The sequence below is a fragment of the Leuciscus leuciscus genome (genome assembly GCF_965113295.1).
Source record: "Leuciscus leuciscus genome assembly, chromosome: 13".
Classification (NCBI taxonomy): domain Eukaryota; kingdom Metazoa; phylum Chordata; class Actinopteri; order Cypriniformes; family Leuciscidae; genus Leuciscus; species Leuciscus leuciscus.
In genome coordinates, this window is record NC_138737.1 from 20,192,913 (window position 1) to 20,212,301 (window position 19,389).

Below are 19,389 nucleotides of genomic sequence, written 5' to 3' on the forward strand. Positions count from 1 at the left end.
TGAAAGTCATGCAACTGGTAACCTGCAATTTATTGTAAATTTACAGTGAAATAAATATGCATTTGATGAACTCTTAAAGCCTATTTTCGTGAAAAAGGGTTAAATATTATTATTTTTAATGACATTCATGTGCAATGGGGAGAGTAATACAGTATTTTCCTATGAACCACAGCGTGTTTAACACACATACGATAAGTTCAGTTAAATTAAGTGAAATTAACAGTTTTGTTTTGATAGCTGGTAGCTTTATTCCTTACCCGTCGAAGTTTATAGTTTGAATCGATCTGCCATGTTTTTTTGTTTTGTTTTTGTGTTTGTTTTTTGCATCTTTTATCCACACTAGTTCACTTTCTGTTAATTTATTTAAGTGTAGACAAAGCTTCCATGCAGGATCTGGGTGCTTGCTGTGTGAAAAATCAATCGATTAACGGATATGGCAAAGGAAGTGCCGGTACAACACCTGCTACAATGTTCTTCCGAAAGAGCATTATTCTGTTAATAAACGCAAGTTTATTATCGCTCGCTATAGCGCCTAAAGCCTAAAAAATAAAGCCTCACAAATAACATGCAAGTATTGAGGCCCCAGACAGAAGTCATTTAGTAATAGCCTATATTCATTCTTTTTTTACCTACACACAAGTGTGAATACTGATATTTTTGTTATTGCATTTAAAATAGGGCAAATTTATAGGCTACTCCTAGGCTTACATTTTTTAATTACAAAGGGCCTACTAATGTTTTTGTTATTGTATTTTCAATATTATAGGCTATTATTTGTGCATAAACATATCTGTTTATAGTAAACATACCGTTTGTTTGAAAACAGCATATTTTGTCATCCTTGCTGCAAGCTTACAAGAGCGAAAATATCATTAAATGTGAAGGGGGGCCCTAAAATATTTTCTTGGGAAAAAGGGGGTCTCAGACAAAAAAAGGTTGGGAACCACTGATGTAGGTGGGCCCAGAGAAAATCAGGTGGGCACAGCTTAAAATGCATCTGTTATCAAAATAGGCCAACACAACTACACCTGCTTGAATACACCACAGTTTAATCAGAGCACAAGCATGTATGTCATCATAAGCAGTGTTAAGAACATAACGATAAGAACAGCATTTCCACTGCGCAAAAGCCACAAAAAAGCAAAAGCTTTTGTGGTGACAAAAGCCACACCACACACACACGCGCATCTGACAGATGCAAAACAACACCATCATCAAATCAGCAGGACAGTAGTGGACAGTGTGTAAAAACAATGCTTGGTCATAGTCTGGCTCAGCGGCCACATAAACCACGTTTAAATAAACTACATAGTAAACGTAGATTGGCTTACTTTTGATGACTAGCTTATAACAGGAGACGACGGGGCTTAGAGTTGAACACTGCAATGATTTCGTTATAGTCCAACGATTCAGTCAATTCTCTTTCAAATGAGAGCAGGGACAAAGAGTTCAGTCTATGTGTCAACATTGTTGCTCTGATACTAGTTTTTATCCGATTTACAGTGGAAAAGAAACGTTCGACAGTACAGCTTGTTATTGGTAGTGTGATGAGGACTCGTAGGAGACGGTTCATTCTTGGAAAGATATCGCATGGGCATGCATCGAGCACCTCCACAAGTGATGGAAATGCCCTGCCATTTGATACTTTTTTTTCTAGCTGCTGAACAAACACCTCATGTTCAGAATCATCAACAGCGATGTTAAAGTGTGCACCGGCAGGCTGTAACAAAGTCTTTTTGCCGAAGGTGTTCGACTGAGGCAAGCAAGCAGCGGCTGCTCTCATTAACCCGTACGTGTCAGCCTTAAAACGGGTGTTCAGTTCCATGATCTGCCTGTCTAGTATATCATTCCACAATTGTTTCAGGTCAGAGTTGTCCTTGACAGGTGATGCTTTGCCCACGGTAGACTCGATCAACATATCGCCCAACTTAGCTGGCAACTTCCTCTTTTGCGCCCCAGTGACGTCCAAATTCACAATGTCATGCATTTTCATCAAATCATCCGTCAGTGCCATAACTTTATCAATGTCATTTTCTTCATTCCTGAATGTAGTGTTGCTCTCCTTAAGCCCTTCGATTAGATCAATGCAATCTGTTACTGATATAGTGGCAGACTGTAAGCCCTTAGTGGCATAGTCACTCGTTTCAAACAACTTGTTGAACGTTTAGAAAGTAGAAACAGAAATTTTTTAGTTTGCATTTGTTGCAGTAGTGAGTCTGCCTCAAGTTTTGTCTTGCCTGAGCTTTCAGAAAATTCAGCAAGAGTCTCCAATATAGGACCCAAAAGTGTCAGCACTTTACTCACTGCACTTGACCACGAGCTCCATCTGACGTCACAGGACCTCTCTAGCTCCAAATTCGTTTTCCCTGGCCGCAGCTGTTGCTGGATTTCCATAAATCTAGCATGCCTATGTGATCCCGTCATGAAACTATACAGGTTGTTAATGACTTCAAAAAATGTTGATATGCTAGGGGACACCTTTGATGCTGTGCACAGGACGAGGTTAAGGCGGTGGGAATTACAATGCACATATACTGCGTGAGGAAAGGTTCTCTTTAAAATCACATGTACTCCTCCTTTATTGCCGGGCATAACCGATGCCCCATCGAACCCAAATCCAACGCTCAAAGCTGGATCCAGCTGCAATGGCTCCAATACTTCCAGGATTTTTGCTGATATAGCACTTGCGCTCATGTTCCCTGTCTCTACAAACCCCACAGCCCTTTCCTTCAGCAGGCCTTTATGTATGTATCGGATACAGACTGCCACAAGCTCTTTTTTTGATAAGTCTTTACATTCGTCTGCTAAAATTGCATAATGTGTGTCTGTCTCATCGTGCAAATCCGCCTTTATTTTGCGGATAATTAATGATGCGGCGATTTCCAGGATTTCATTTTGAATATCAGGGCTAGTGAGTTTCGCGTTTCTAGGCAATTCGTCCAGTCGCCTTTTTATTTCTGGTTGATAGTTGGACATCAGTTGAAATAATTCTAAGAAGTTGCCTTTGTTCAGTGCCTCTTCAGTTTCACGATGCCCACGCAAGGGAATGTCTTGTTTTGCACAAAATAAAACGAGGTCTATTACAACTTTAATGTGTTCTCTATTCCTTTCCACAAACGAACTGTTGACAGCATCTTTGTGCAGCTGGTTAATTATATTTCCCCGTCCTGGTTTATGGCTTTGTCTGTATCCTTCAGACCTGCCCAGCGCTGTAACATGTGCCCTGCTAGCCTCGTGCTTAACACAACACTGGGAGAGATGCTTCCAGTCTCTAAAGCCAGTTTTTATAAATCGGCTCTCTGTGGCTGCTTCAGGGAAATGGCGACATGGCTTACAAAACACAGCGTCTCCCGAAATACTGTACTCTTGCCATGGGAACTTTTCATACCACCGGACATTAAAACTTCTTCCTTTGCCTGCTATAGTGGTGACTGGAAATGAACTGAGTTTGGGCTGGGTAGCAGGGTCATCAATGGTGGATAAGTCGGATGGGGCTGTTACATCCTCAGTGCTGGCCCTAGGCTTAGCCGAGTCTGAAACAATGAACGCACATAACGCTGCTAACAGTTATAGTAAATCATGATTCATTCGTGTTCATTATTGCACATTTGTATATAGGCCTATTAATTAGCCTAAGACATGGCTGTATGTACCTACACTGGCGTGTAGTTGAGGTAGATGTTAGAGAATGGAGCACTGCTGGTGATGGAGAAATGGCTGAATTAACGTAATCACTAGCAGAGCTGTTCAGCTCCTTACTACTCGAGACTGATGGCTGAGGCTCCTGAACATCTGCATTATCTTCCTCCTGCGGCGGCCGTGGTCTTTTTGACATGAACTTTAGTAAGTTGCTCTGTTTCATTTTAGTTTAACATACTTAGCTAAACTTCAGTGTCCCTCTGTGAAATGTGCGCGTCGTTGTGAAGGGGGGATGGGCTGTTCGCAATCTGACTGTGAAATGCGCTACGCGGCATTTCGTCATCACCATGACAACCAAACAAGAATCAAGAAACATTATTTATTTTTTATTTTATATATATATATATATATATATATCAGTGATGCGCGGGTTGATCCGAAATGAGCGGGTGCCTGCGGTCACCCGCGGTTACCCGCGGTTACGAGTCATCCAAAAATATTTTTAATGATATTCGGGTCGCGGTCGGTCGGGTCGTTTGAAATAAAGATGCCAATTAAACCTTTGTTATTTATATAGTACTAGAGAGCATATGAGCGGAGTGGAGCGGTGAGAATCTCCCCTGCTCAAAGCTACATCAGGCCGCTCCGCTCATTATCGCTCAGCACTCAACGCAGTTTGCTCCGCGCTCCACTCAAATCGCCCCCCGCTCGCTCCAAAAAAGGAAAAAACATCTACATGTATATCACTGTTAGCTTAGACCACAGCCTTTTCTCCTAAAGAACTAATGAGCAACAACAAAAATTTTAAAATAGAAATGTTTTATTTCAAAGTACAAATTAGGCCTATGTAAGAAGAAATATAGCCTACACAAAGTCCTGTAAAATTAAACGAATAAATGGGCCTAATAATATAAATAACAATTATATAAACAAAAATATAGCCTACATAATTTTAAAAGTAGGCTAAATTTACTATTAGGCCAGAATTTAAGTTAACTTTTGCGCAACGCGCACGATTAAAATTTAAATGGGCTTATATCCATTGTACACACAAACTGCTGTAAAATAAAACGAATAAATGGGCCTAATAATATAAATAAAATTTATATAAACAAAAAAATTAAAATATATACTTAAACGTTTTAAAAGTAGGCTAAATTAACTATTAGGCCAACATTCTTATAACTGAACTTTTGCGCAGCGCGCAGGATTAAAATTTAAATGGGCTTGTATCAATTGTTTGAATATTATGCTACGCTATATTTAATTTAAACTTTGTTACAAGTTACCGTATTCAGTTTGCTAACCTTTTGCTTTCTTCCCAGCGTGTTCACATAGCACACTGCATGTTTTCGAGAGATGTGTCTTTTTAGATTCCAAAATGAATCTTTACTGACTGAAAGGCTTGACTGAGCATGCTTCAGAATCGTGGTGTGCGTGGAGCGAAATTGGAGCGGGAAATAGGGCGACCCTCCATCCTTTTAAAAATGCCGCTCTGCGCTCTATCCAAGATCCGCCCGCTCGCTCCCGCTCCACTCCGCTCACATGCAATTTTCTATGAAATACATAGGCCTGCTACACTTTATTGGCTGAATAACTGGCGCGAAGATGACGCACAAGCTCAGTCGAGCTCAGGTAGAGATGGAGGCGGCAAGAGAAAAGGTGAAGACTGGGGAGTGGAAGCTCCGCAAATACACAAACAGAAAGAGCAAAGTGTGGGAGACATTTGCCGAAATAATGAAAGATGATGACCAAAGTGCTGGCTTTGTCATGTGTACTTCTTGCTATGCATTTACTACTTTTAAAAAATGCGGGTCGGGTACAATATTTTCTTCTTTTTTTTTTTGCGGTCCGAGTTGCGGGCGGGTTAGTTGAAAACGTCGGTCGGGTGCGGGTTGTTTATACATTGACCCGCGCATCACTGATATATATATATATATATATTATTTTTTTTCAAGTATTGTGATACTCGCAACAGAATTCCCTCCTTAGGCTACCTTGTGAGGCCACTGACTGGATGGGCCTGACTGACAGGTGGGTGGGCCCAGGCCCACCCGTAGCTACACGAGTGCACCACACACATAAATGGCCGCCGCGCCCGATCTTAAAAATAAGGTAGGCCTAAATAGCCTACCACTTTTTATTTCATTAAAAAGGAAAGAAAACATACTTGATGTCGATGGTAACAAATGGTTTTGAGTGTTTGTGTCTATAAACCTATATAAACTAGCATGACATGCACAAGCATGAAGGTGCAAGGGGTTGTATATTAATTGTGATGTTTAGCCTAAACAGTTGTTTACAGTAGGATGGCAATTTATCATTTGTAGGTATTTCATTGTAATTTATTATTTATAGGTAAAAACAACGATCAGATGTGTTTTTTTTTTGGGAGTTTGGAGTTTGGAGGGTGAGTAAATGTAAACAAGAGTTTAATTTTAGGTGACCAATCCAGAAAAACACAGAATTGTTGACTTTTTGCACATTTATTAAAAAAGAAAAACTGAAATATCACATGGTCCTAAGTATTCAGACCCTTTGCTGTGACATTCATATATTTAACTCTACACCTTCATTTGAGTCCAGCTGTGTTTGATTATACTGATTGGACTTGATTAGGAAAGCCACACACCTGTCTATATACGACCTTACAGCTCACAGTGCATGTCAGAGCAAATGAGAATCATGAGGTCAAAGGAACTGCCTGAAGAGCTCAGAGACAGAATTGTGGCAAGGCACAGATCTGGCCATGGTTACAAAAAAATTTCTGCTGCACTTAAGGTTCCTAAGAGCACAGTGGCCTCCATAATCCTTAAATGGAAGACGTTTGGGACGACCAGAACCCTTCCTAGAGCTGGCCGTCCGGCCAAACTGAGCTCTCGGGGGAGAAGAGCCTTGGTGAGAGAGGTAAAGAAGAACCCAAAGATCACTGTGGCTGAGCTCCAGAGATGCAGTCGGGAGATGGGAGAAAGTTGTAGTAAGTCAACCATCACTGCAGCCATCCACCAGTCTGGGCTTTATGGCAGAGTGGCCCGACGGAAGCCTCCCCTCAGTGCAAGACACATGAAAGCCCGCATGGAGTTTAAGATGGTGATAAATAAGATTCTCTGGTCTGATGAGACCAAGATAGAACTTTTTGGCCTTAATTCTAAGCGGTATGTGTGGAGAAAACCAGGCACTGCTCATCACCTGTCCAATACAGTCTCAACAGTGAAGCATGGTGGTGGCAGCATCATGCTGTGGGGGTTTTTTTCAGCTGCAGGGACTGGTTGCAATCGAGGGAAAGATGAATGCGGCCAAGTACAGGGATATCCTGCACGAAAACCTTCTCCAGAGTGCTCTGGACCTCAGACTGGGCCGAAGGTTCACCTTCCAACAAGACAATGACCCTAAGCACACAGCTAAAATAACGAAGGAGTGGCTCAGAGATGGGGACTCGAGTTTGAGACTCGGACTCGAGTGCGACTTAAGTCGCACACAGCGTGACTTCAGACTCGACTTGAGACTCGTCCTCTAAAGACTTCAGACTCGACTCGGACTCGAGCTGCGGGACTCGTGAACAATGTTTATTATTAGGAAACGTCTGACGAGCTCGCTGTTATTCCCCTCCCTCCGTTACCTATAACCTGCCTACGTAACTGCGGCGCGCGGCCACACATGAGAGGACAACAAACATGTCGACTGCACCGGCTACTGGCTGCTGTGCCATTCATCGTAAGCTTTGGGTTTAAAAACTTCAACAGAGCTGCCAACTGTCACGCATTCACCGTGAGACTCAGCGATTGACACTTTTCACACGCTCTCACGACACACATCCATTTTCTCACGCACAGAAAAATCGCGAAGCAAAGAGGACACGGAGACCGACAGACTAGACAGAGCAGGTACTTATGATATAAAAAAAATCTCAGCTCTCAAATTCTGTCAATTCTATTACGAAATTCAAACAATAAATACCGTTTTGGCGCTTGTAAATGTGACGTGACAGATCCCTAACGGCACGTGAACCGACCCTTTCTATTAGCTAATAGTAAATAAACACGACGCTGTTGAAAGATACAGTACAACTTACCGAAATGTATATTCCTCATACATGATATCGATCAATCAGTGTTTTTCAGTGTTTTTCATCCACGGAAAGGGGTCAATAAAAGTATATTTTTATAATAGTATATTTCACATCATTTGGTTCGTTGCAATAGTGTTTTGCATTTAGCTACAATGTGATGTTTTGCAGTTTTGCACTAAATAGGAGTATGTCAATTTTAGTACTGTAAGTGTAAGGTATAACATTTTTATATATTTGGTCTTATAGCCCCACAGAGCCAGCACAATAGGAGCCAAGGCCTTTCATTATAATTCAGCGACAGAAAAGGGAGTCCTTTTTCTTCAGAAACTCAATTTTTGGTCTGTACTGTATGTTCATGCTACAAGGCAAAATACAGATATTAACTTAAAAGTAAAGCATTCTTTGTGTTTTTGTCATGTTGCAATAGCCTGTTTACATTGAGTATATACCAAAATCAAAGCTGATACTGTAATAAATAAAGGAGTCATAATAACATATTACATGCTTTGAATTCCTTATATATAGCTATGCAGTGTTCTAAGTAGCCTGGATGGGTCGCTGTACGTGATGCAACACTTATTATAACCACAATAGACTTGAGACTTGACTTGGACTCTAGCTCAAAGACTTGAGACTTGACTTGGACTCCAGCTCAGAGACTTGAGACTTGACTTGGACTCCAGCTCAGAGACTTGAGACTTGACTTGGACTCTAGCTCAGAGACTTGTGAGCATCTCTGGAGTGGCTTCACAACAACTCCGTGACTGTTCTTGAATGGCCCAGCCAGAGCCATGACTTAAACCCAATTGAGCATCTCTGGAGAGACCTGAAAATGGCTGTCCACCAACGTTTACCATCCAACCTGACAGAACTGGAGAGGATCTGCAAGGAGGAATGGCAGAGGATACCCAAATCCAGGTGTGAAAAACTTGTTGCATTTTTCCCAAAAAGACTCATGGCTCTATTAGATCAAAAGGGTGCTTCTACTAAATACTGAGCAAAGGGTCTGAATACTTAGGACCATGTGATATTTCAGTTTTTCTTTTTTAATAAATGTGCAAAAATGTCAACAATTCTGTGTTTTTCTGTCAGTATGGGGTGCTGTGTGTACAATAATGAGAAAAAAAAATGAATTTTTAGCATTTAGATTTTAGCAAATGGCTGCAATATAACAAAGAGTGAAAAATGTAAGGGGGTCTGAATACTTTCCGTACCCACTGTATATTATTAACAGTGTTGAAGTATCATGGTCTTGCATAAACTCAACTCTGGTCTTGGCTTGGACTTATAATTTGACTCATATTAGCTGATGATTATTTCATCCATTATCAGCATGGTTGAAAATGCTGCAATAACCATCCAAATCTTTTCTCTCAATCTCTTGATTCATCCTGCCTATTTTTGCTTCTCTGTTTCACTGTTCTGCATCAAGTACAAGGTTCAGTACAAGATTCTTAACAAAGGGAACCTTACTTCTTGATTATTTTATTGTGGATGACAACTTTTCTAATTAACTTAGCAATTTATAATGTAATATTTATCACACGTATATTGTTGTGGGTAACACATAAACAAACAATCCTGAATAAGGCAATACTAATTTACTTTGAGGTTTATTTTCTTGCAAGAAAAGGTCAGCAGTCATACAGTCACACAGTGACAGTGAGGGGAGGGCAGCTTTCCTCTTTTATAGACTCAACTCTCAGAATTTTGTCTCTCTAGTCTAGGCCAATGATGTTATTTTCAACCATATTCGTGACAGGAGGCCCTCCAACCCTCTTCTTTTCATATGATGGTCACACACATCTTAAAGATAAAATTTGGTCCACAATATTCATTTATAATGCCAGAGCCCAGAGGAAGATAAGTCTGGACTGGAATGTATAGTCATATGTAATGGTCTAATTTGACTAATCTGTACTAATATTTCTCGTCCTTGTGTATCCACAGGTTCTCACTCACTGATGGCTTTGGCAACATATATAGTTGGACAGACACCATTTCCTGAGTTCAGTGCTGTGGTGATGTTGGATGATCTGCAAATAGGATATTATGAATCAAACACATGGAAACCTGTCAATCACTCTCACAATGATTCAAAATACTATAATGAAGAGCAAAGTGATGCTGGTCTTGTATTTCAGTTAATATATGATGGCATGAAAACTAGGGATTTGTATGTTAAGAAACACCTCAATCTCACAGATGGTGAGAACTAAAGCCTACATTATCAGCATTAACACATACTTAATTTAATAACAGATGTATTGTAGCCAGAGGTCAGAAAGTAAAAGTCCTGCCATATGTTTATTCCACCCATGAACTCAGCCAGCTGATTTCACTAATTAGTTCTAGCCTATCTCCTGGCTGAAAAACTGCTAATTAGCAAATCCAGGTGATTGGAACAAAATACAGAGGAGGACTTTTACTTTCTGAACCTGGACTTTACACCTCTGACTGTAGCTTCTATGTGTTTTAATTATTTTATTAAAACTTTTGATGTAAGACCGTAAAAGGGTAATCATAATGTGCAAAATATTCATTTTCAGTTTACTACGTTTTATATTGTGTCAGAGTGAGGACTAATAAAAAATAAAAAAATTCTTTTATTTTAAGGTGTACATGTTCATCAGAGAGTTGTTGGATGTGAACTGTTGAATGATGATAAACCAGGTCCAGCTCATTTCTGGTATGCTTTTGATGGACAATCTATGGAGGAGTTCACCTATGACCAGGAACAAAACGATATCCATATGAAAAAGACATGGATTATATCAAGGGACCAAGAAAAACGGGATTATATAAACAATTTAATTGGAAATATTTATCATCCTATTTGCATTAAAGTTTTGCGAAGGTACCTGCATTTGGAAAAGAACAATGTGATGAGAAAAGGTGAGAGAATCAACCTGATTATCTTCAGTATAATTAAGATAGGAAAAAAAAAGTTTATATATTATATATCATATTATATATGATTATATATTTTATATAATCAACAAATATGACCCAGACAGCGGTACTGACAGAAAATGCGTGCCTCTGAATGCATTATGAAACATGAGAACCATAAATAAATAACTGATGCAACAGTTAAACAACAGTAACACTTCTCATTATTCTCTGTAGTGAAACCCAGAGTCAGACTCATGAGGAAGAAACTCCCAGACGCTCAAGGGCTTCAGATCAGCTGTCTGGCCACTGGCTTTTACCCCCGTCACATTAACCTGACCCTGTTCAGAGACGATCAGCCTGTGGATGATGACCAGATCACAGGAGGACAGATTCTGCCCAACGGAGACGGAACTTACCAGATGAGGAAGAGTTTAGTGATCAGCGATGAAGAACTACGTGAAGTACATGATTACAACTGTACAATGAAGCACCTCAATCTGGACAACAAACTAGACATTATATTTGGTAAATAAAAATGCCCAAACCAGCAAGCAAACAAACAAAATGCCCTTTTTGATATCAACAACATAGATTTAATAATAATAAAAACTATTTCAGTACATATCTTTAGCTTTTGTAATTATTTTCCTGTTTTTTTTAATTCACCTTAATTTCAGATACAGATAAATATGACCCAGGAGGATCCGTCAGTCTGTCTGTAGTTATCAGTGTGCTGGTGTTAATGTGTGTGGCTGTTCTCATCATAACTGCACTCATCATATGGAGGAAGAGACGTGCTGCTGGTAAATGTTTTACAGTCCAGTTCACTACGTTTGATGCTCAATTAGAAAATGAAACTAAACATCATGTTCCTTTAGAAGAGGCTCTTTCAATGTTCACCGTATACAGTTTTCTGATTGTGACTTTTTATTCTGGTTTATTTCATCTTATCCAGGACAAGGCTCTGAGACGTCACAGAATGAATACTGAATGTGAGTATACTATGTTTTAAATGAAGTCAGCATGTTCATTTTAAGTTTAATTTTGGAAAATGTCTAGAAATTGAACCAAATGAATGTTTTATTGATTTCAGCCTCCACGCAAGATGAAAATTGAGTCTATGTAATGCATTAAATTAAAAAATCAAGACAACACATGGGAAAATTAGCATTTCGGGGAGGTTCCAAGATGATTCCTTGATTGCACGTGTTTTGATCAGCTCTGAATTGACTTGTAACATTGTTGCAAAGAATACTTTGAAAGATGGCTAACTCTAATAACACAGTGATTCTTCGGACACAACAATGGGTGGATCTGAAAAAAAGGAAAAGTGCTGGAAAGAAGGCTGGAAAGTCCAACCAAAGCGTAAATGCTAACACTGCAAAACTAGCAGCAGCACGCAGTGGCCGAAACTTTTATGAAGATCCCTTCCAGTGATCTGATTACTGACAACTTGCATGATTATCTTAGACAAGACTGATCTGGATGAATTTATACTGGTGGAGGAAGAATTTCCATCTCTCCCTGAAACTCCATGCAAGTCTCCATCCCCAAAAAACATAGCACTGTAGACAGACACACTACGGTCATCCTCGCACAGATCTCAGAACTTTTCTGTGATAAAAAATGATACAAATTTAATTTGAAATTGGAATTTTTTGTTGTTTAAAGTATTGTAGTGAACTGGCAAAAATGAGGAAAATTGGTGAGGATAAAATTTTAGGTAAAATTTCCATCTTCTAACAGAGTAGAGGAAATTTCTGAAATGGACAAAACAGAACTGACTGAGCAGAAACATAAATTAGAGGAAATTTACAAAAGAGTGGCTGAAGATCTTTATAAGATCTCAAACAAAATGGCTTGAAGAGGGCGAGAAGAGCTCTGCCTATTTTTTAGACTTAAGAGGCATGCAAGCCTAAAATAATTATATTGAGCAATTGAATATTAATGGTGATATTGCTGAGGACCCCAAAATCATTGCACATTTTTGTTGAGTTTTATAGTTATCTTTACACCTCAAACAATCTACTACTGAGTTTTCAGAGTCCTTGCCCAACATAAAGCAGCTTAGCATAGAGGATTCTATATAAGCCCCTCTCAGATTAGAAGAAATTATTGATGCCATAAATTATTTGAAAAATAAGTCTCCAGGAATGGATGGTATAACTGATGAATTTTATAAAGCATTTAGAAAGACCGTTGCTCCTTTTTTGTTCAAAGTTTTTATGGAGAGCCTTGAAAGAGCTTTGCTTCCTCCAACCCTGATGTGTCAAGGACTTATCACCCTCAAAACCAAATAAAGATCCCATTTTAATTGATAGTTGGCAGCCAAATACGTTGCTAAATAATGATTATAAAATAATTGCTTTTATCAAAAAGACTGAAATGTGTTTTAAACAATCTGACTTGTTTAAAAAAGAAAAAAGGCGCATCTTCAGTAATATATAGCGTTATAATAACGTTTGGTTTTGGACATTTTACATAGATCTCTAATGATTGTTTTGGACTATTATAAAGATTTCGAGTCCTTAGGAAAGCCCTTTAAAGGGAATTAAAAGGAATCAATACCAAAATGATAAGTCAGTTAGCCGATGACACTGCCTTGTTTCTGAAGGATGTCTCTCGAGTAGATATTGCATTAGAAACTCTTAAGCCCTTTTCCAAAGCCTCAGGTCTTTATCTTAATATCAATTAATGTGAGCTGAGTCCAGTTGGCAACTGCTTGGAGTCCTCAGTTTGTAACATTTATGTAAGAGAAAGCATCACCTTTCTGGGGGTTAAATAATTTTATGATAAGTTAATAAGAGGTGCCCCTCCATTTTTTGCCTCAAAAGACATGCAAGGTTGAATAATTTGTTTCTGAGAGATCTGTCACTCAAGGGAAGAGTTCTTCTCACTAAACCAGAAGGCATTTCTCGCTTATCATTTTACTGCTCAGTCACTTTATGTTGACAAACAAACATGTAAATTAAAGGGATAGTTCGCCCAAAAATGATATTTAAGCCATGATTTACTCACCCTCAAGCCGTTCGAGATGCATATGTCAATCTTTTTTCAGACGAACACATTTTCAGTTATTTTAGAAAATGTCTTAGATCTTTCAGTGGTTATAATGTGAAGCAATGGGGTCCAGCTGCTTCAAGTCCGAGAATGTGCATGCATCCTTCACAAAAATAATCCATCCGGCTCCAGGGGGATAAACGAAGGCCTTCTGAGGGTAATCCGTGCGGTTTTGTCGTAAAAATATACATATTTAAAACTTTATAAACGAAAATAACTGGCTTCCGGTGGCGGTCGGTGCGCGTTCATGGAGATGGATGCTGGCGTATGACGTAGGACGTAGCGTAGGAAGCGTCGTGACGTAGAACGAACGTGACAGCGCAGCCAGAGAGCGGAGCAAAACAAAACTCTACGTTCGTTCTACGTCACGACGCTTCCTACGCTACGTCCTACGTCATACGCCAGCATATAACCACTGAAAGATCTAAGACATTTTCTGAAATAACTGAAAATGTGTTCGTCTGAAAAAAGATTGACATATGCATCTCGAACGGCTTGAGGGTGAGTAAATCATGGCTTAAATATCATTTTTGGGCGAACTATCCCTTTAATTGACAGAATATGTGTATTTGAATGAAAAAACAAAGTTCACTACTAAGGAATCAGTAATATTAAATTCATATGATAAAGGTGGTCTATAGACTTCAGCTCTCTGAACAATGCTTTTAAAATAAACTGGCTTAGATAGTATTTTCAAAACATGGTCTGTTTGGAATATAATCGCTCTGTATATTTACTCTCATTTAGGTGGCAAAGAATTTCTTTTAATGTGCAATTATAAAATTGAAAAACTTCTAATTAAACTCTCTAAATTCTATCATCAAGCACTTGCTGCTTGGACTCTCAATTAAGTATTCATTTATGCTTATACTCAACAATATATAGATATGTTCTCTGTTGTTTTCTTTTTTTTCTTTTGTAATTTCTATTGTATTGTGAAACATGTATGTTCTTCTTATGTAATATGGAAGTTACTCATGCTATTTGCTGATAATAAAGCATTAAAAAAAATGAATTTGCTTGGTGGCTGTAATTTAGGTTGTTATGAAAATGACCATTAAACGATGAAACCACAAAGGAATGTAACACAGGTAACGAATGTTTAACAGTTATTAAATGTTTTTAAAGAATAATATCACTTCATTCGTTTTCTTTTCTTGCTGGTCAAAAGGAGATTTGTGTTTTATCCAAGCTGTTCTCACTCGCAACTTCAAGGCATCTGATATTGTCACATGTCCAAGAAGAAAAATGTAGAGAAACCTCTTTGAAAGTAATATGTTATGGGCACTTTGGGCATTTGTATAAGGATGCACATTTTTCTTCAATAGACTGACGCAAAGGACAAGGGAAGATCATTTTATCATATGACATATTTTGGCGTAAGATTTTCAGTTTGACTGTGTAAGCTTAAAACTGAAATTCCCACTCATGCATTCAAAAAAATGTTGCCTGAAGAAGCGTTAGAATCTAATGTGTGACATGTCAAAGTTCAGATTTATCTTTTGAATGGCTGAATTCAGAATAGCATTCTAGCATTATATGCTTATGGCATTGCAGAAACAGTAAAACATTTTTACACTTGAACAAATTTCAACTGGTCGATAAGAGAATGCAGAGTCCCATGTTTTAAGAGTTGTTATTATTCCAATGCCAGAAAAGCAGAATATCAGGTTCTCACTCACTGATGGTTTTCGCCACATACAGTCAATCCAAAAAATGGGTGCAGGACACTATAGTTCATTTATGTATATGTATATCCATGTGAGGATAGCAAAATAAAGTAAACTGACATATTATACCCAAAAATTCTCATATAGTGGACCACCAGTAAAAAAAAATTCAGACACTTTGACATGACCATGTTTTGCTTAAGTGTTTTTTCTTTAATTGCTAATGCGACCTTTTTACACCACAGACTGAACAAAATTAAGCATTTGATTGGTAAATGATTGACCTATTGGCATTATCTAATACTTAAATTTAACATCTGGCAGCTATTCAACCTAATTAATTTGTGAGACAGTCTAACAGAAGGATGGCCAAAACCAGTGAAATATCAACTGAGTTCTTGTCATATTTTATTTACCATTTTCTAACGTATAGTGAATAAACTGTGATAATGTGAGAAATGTTGAAGGTGTCTGAATACATTTTGGTTTGACTGTAAATTGCTGAACAGACACAGTTTCATGAGTTCACTGTTGTGCTGATGTTAGGTGATGTATTATGACTGAATAGTGGATTTTTTCCCTAAACCTGACTATCTAGCGTCTTCCAATCAACACTTAATAACCTTTATACTCTAGCTTTTGCGTCTTCAGTCGACAACTGGCCGAGTTTCTTACTCTAACTTGCTTCCCTAAACTAGCTCACTTCCTAAACTAGCATCCTGCGCAGGAATAAATCGACAAACAGACCTGCAAATGTCCTTTAAATCCTTTAATCACGGCGAGATCTTCCCGAGCAGTTCTCAGGGAATCTCTCCCAAGAAGCAAGGCCGGAGGATCTCATACAAATTCCATTGAGACTCCCACAGTGCACAAGAATACAACAGTTTTTATAGTATAGAGGTATGGCATAAATGTCAGGCTGCATTACATATTTCCCCATATTTGATTGGTTCTTCATATGCAAACCCCTCTGTTACTAGGTAAAGCAAACTTTGTTTTAATGATGACTTCATTTGTTAATCACAAGATTCTAACAGACTGTCTAGTTTCATTTCCCAAACTATGTTATTTATACACACACACACGCACACACTCAAAGTCACAAGTTTTCCATTGGTTTCGTTCAGTACATCCTGTTCAAATGTTAGATGTTAAATAAGGTTAGATGTTAGAAACGGTTAGTTTAATATACAGTTTAAAATTTCTACGACAATATCATGGAAAGCTGTCCACCGCATGCAGTCAAAATAATTCAAATGATGACAATGATGCTGGTGATACATTCATGAAAAAACTGAACTTTTTATTTGAAAATCGGACAGGTAAGTCCAAACCTAAATTTTGGTATAATCTGCAATCACCTTTCTTTAAAAAAAATGTCATCTGCCTCTTTTTGTTTGATGCCTAATTCTCTTTCGTTTTGTTTCTCTCTTCTAGTGGATTCTTGAAGTGCACACTGCTGTGCCCTGGTCAAGTTGTGAGCAAAACACTCAAACTGTCTAAAATCGCTGCTAAACAGCGCAATGATTGATGCAAGTGAATTCAATACCTGTCTGTAGTTATAAAGTGTACTTATAGACCTAACACGTGTCACATTTGGACAAAAATGAAACATTTAAACAGACATTGAAACAGGCTTCTATAAATCATTTTACTCTGCATTAAACTTAAAAATATATAGGTCTATATAAACAAATGACCCAATTATTAAACTTACCAGCAATGTCAATTTTATTTACTTTTATCAAAAGTCTCTGTGCCTACAATGTATTTTCAAACCAAGGCATACATGGTTTTGTTTTTTGTTTTATCCAATTTTGCAAATAAGAATAGTAAAAGATACTATATCCATTGTTTTGCAATGTCCATTTTGGGTCACTAGCACCAAGGATTGACAGGCATCTGAACCAATCCAATGACAGCTGCGGTCTGCAAAAGTGAAAGTAAAAAGTAACAAATGAAAGAACAGATAAAACAGATAAAACAGGCAATAACATGTTGTATCTAAGAGAAAGAACACTGTCTTCCCTGCTGAGAATGTGTCAAATGAACTTTGAGGGGCTGCTTAGTATCCTAACAATGCATGATATAGATCAAAGAACATTGTAGAAGTACACATTTGACCCTGATATTAAACACTGTCTAAACAATGAAGGCCAGAAAAAGTTTACATGCATTGCCATCAGAAAGGAGTAACATTGAGCTTACACTGTAAAAATGTACTTAATTCATTATATATATATATATATATATATATATATATAATTTATTTTTTATTTGTTTGATTGTTTTTAATTTTGTTTGTTAAAAAAAAAAAAAGTGTCTTAGTTTTACTTCCAAAAGTTGAAATAACTTTTTCTTTTTCTCAAAAAAAATGCTGAAGCCTGATTGAATTACGTCTGTGCAACTGCACAAACCAATGGCGTCTCCATTTGCCATAAGCAGCCAGTGAGTTAGCAAACAGCTAAGCTCCATTCAGCAAGACAGGCTTCACAATGATGTTGAAGACCCTGGTCTTGGTGTTGATGCTGATCTCAGAGGATCGCCAGACGTTTCTCTACTATTGATGTTAATGCACAGGCTTGCTGAGGTATCTGGAATGATGCTGGTCTTTCCCTGCATCTGTTGTTGGGTGTGAGAGAGAACTAAGACAAGTAATTTCCCTCGGCGGCCATTTTTGAAACCCCTCTCATGCAGCTATTTCAGTCATGCAAGTATAGCACCTATCTCTTTCAATTTAAAGTCTATTTTACCTTTGCACAATGTGTTAGTAACATACATTTTTCAGATCATTTTTTTGTCATACTTCTGGTGTTTCACTTATTCTTTGTCACATATTTTATTTTATTTTATTCCTTTCCATTCTGTTTACTTAATTGTTGTTCCTAATCTGTAAAGTCTGTCAATGTAATGATTGTATTGCCTCCACAAATAAAATAATGTAAAGGTACGATCAGCTATGCCAGGTCAGTGTTTCTTCTCGAGTTCTCCCTGCCTGTTTCTGGACACATTTTGTGAAGAAATGACACACAAGAACAGAAAATCGACCACCTGTTTGAATAAAACAGAGTGGAATAAGAATGACCAATATCATAAATGTTTTGTGTTTTTAAACACTGAACAGCTATATCATTCAAATGGCTATTTAAATGTCCGTTTCATTTTTATATATCTTGTCTTTATAAGCACTTTATATTTTTTGCTTAGAGAATTTTATTAATAAATTTATAAAAATGCAGCCTTCCGTTTAAGAAGCAACATAGAACCTTATTTTGGTTTTGGTGCAATGACGCCATAAAGGCTGCGCCGCTCTCCTGTCTCAACCTATGGTCTCAACCTTCTTCTTTTTTTTTTTTACAGTCTATGGTCTCAACAAAAGGTTTGTGTTTCTGAACGATTATGTAAAATCGATTTATTTTAAGTAACATGAAGTGAATCAATTACTTGTGTTTAGTGATGGCCCGTGTACTTAGTGAAATTATTATTTGAATAACGTTAACTGTGGGCTGTACCATTAGCACGAGAGTGTGGGTTGGGGAAATGATAGCCACGCCACGGGCTAAATTTACTGCATTGATTTTTAGGAGTAGTTAAACACAGTGGACGGCAACATTCTTGACACGAAGTGGCAGATTTTTCTTGTTAATAATTGCAATTATTAAATTGAAAATACTGTCATACTCACCCCCATGTCGCTCCAAATATGTATGGCTTTCTTTTTTTCTGTGGAACATAAAATATATTTTACATTAGTATTATTGGTCTGATAATTGTTCCATTTGACCCTGTTAGTTTGTCCCGTAAATGGCTCATAAATGATGAGTGTTATTTGTCTCAAAAACACTTGAGACTACTACAGCTTAGTGGTTTAACATTTAAAAAATAATTTAATTATTTTAATAAAGCAATAGCTATCATGCACACAATTTTTATTAATTTAATTTGATTAATTTTGTAATCTGCTGGCCTCCATGGAAGTTCAGTGAACTTTAATGAGCCTCTTTGTGTGCTGTGGCTCCCAGGCAGGGGCGTAGCACCAAATGTTGGGCCCTGGTC

General features: G+C 37.9%; 1 protein-coding gene across 2 annotated transcripts in view; it reads left to right on the plus strand.

Moving 5' to 3' along the window:
• Positions 1 to 19,389, plus strand: part of LOC309512468 (class I histocompatibility antigen, Gogo-C*0202 alpha chain-like) — a 117,696-nt gene that overhangs the window by 13,333 nt on the left and 84,974 nt on the right. Inside the window, exons 2-7 of one of the 2 annotated variants that reach the window (XM_082188081.1) lie at positions 9,659 to 9,916; positions 10,325 to 10,603; positions 10,838 to 11,128; positions 11,281 to 11,406; positions 11,559 to 11,595; positions 11,697 to 14,796. In XM_082188081.1, the coding sequence (XP_082044207.1) occupies positions 9,659 to 9,916; positions 10,325 to 10,603; positions 10,838 to 11,128; positions 11,281 to 11,406; positions 11,559 to 11,593 (989 nt within the window). In that variant the 3' untranslated portion in view covers positions 11,594 to 11,595; positions 11,697 to 14,796. Of the gene's footprint in view, positions 1 to 9,658; positions 9,917 to 10,324; positions 10,604 to 10,837; positions 11,129 to 11,280; positions 11,407 to 11,558; positions 11,596 to 11,696; positions 14,797 to 19,389 lie in introns of those variants that run through there. The other variant, XM_082188080.1, reaches the window with a different exon arrangement.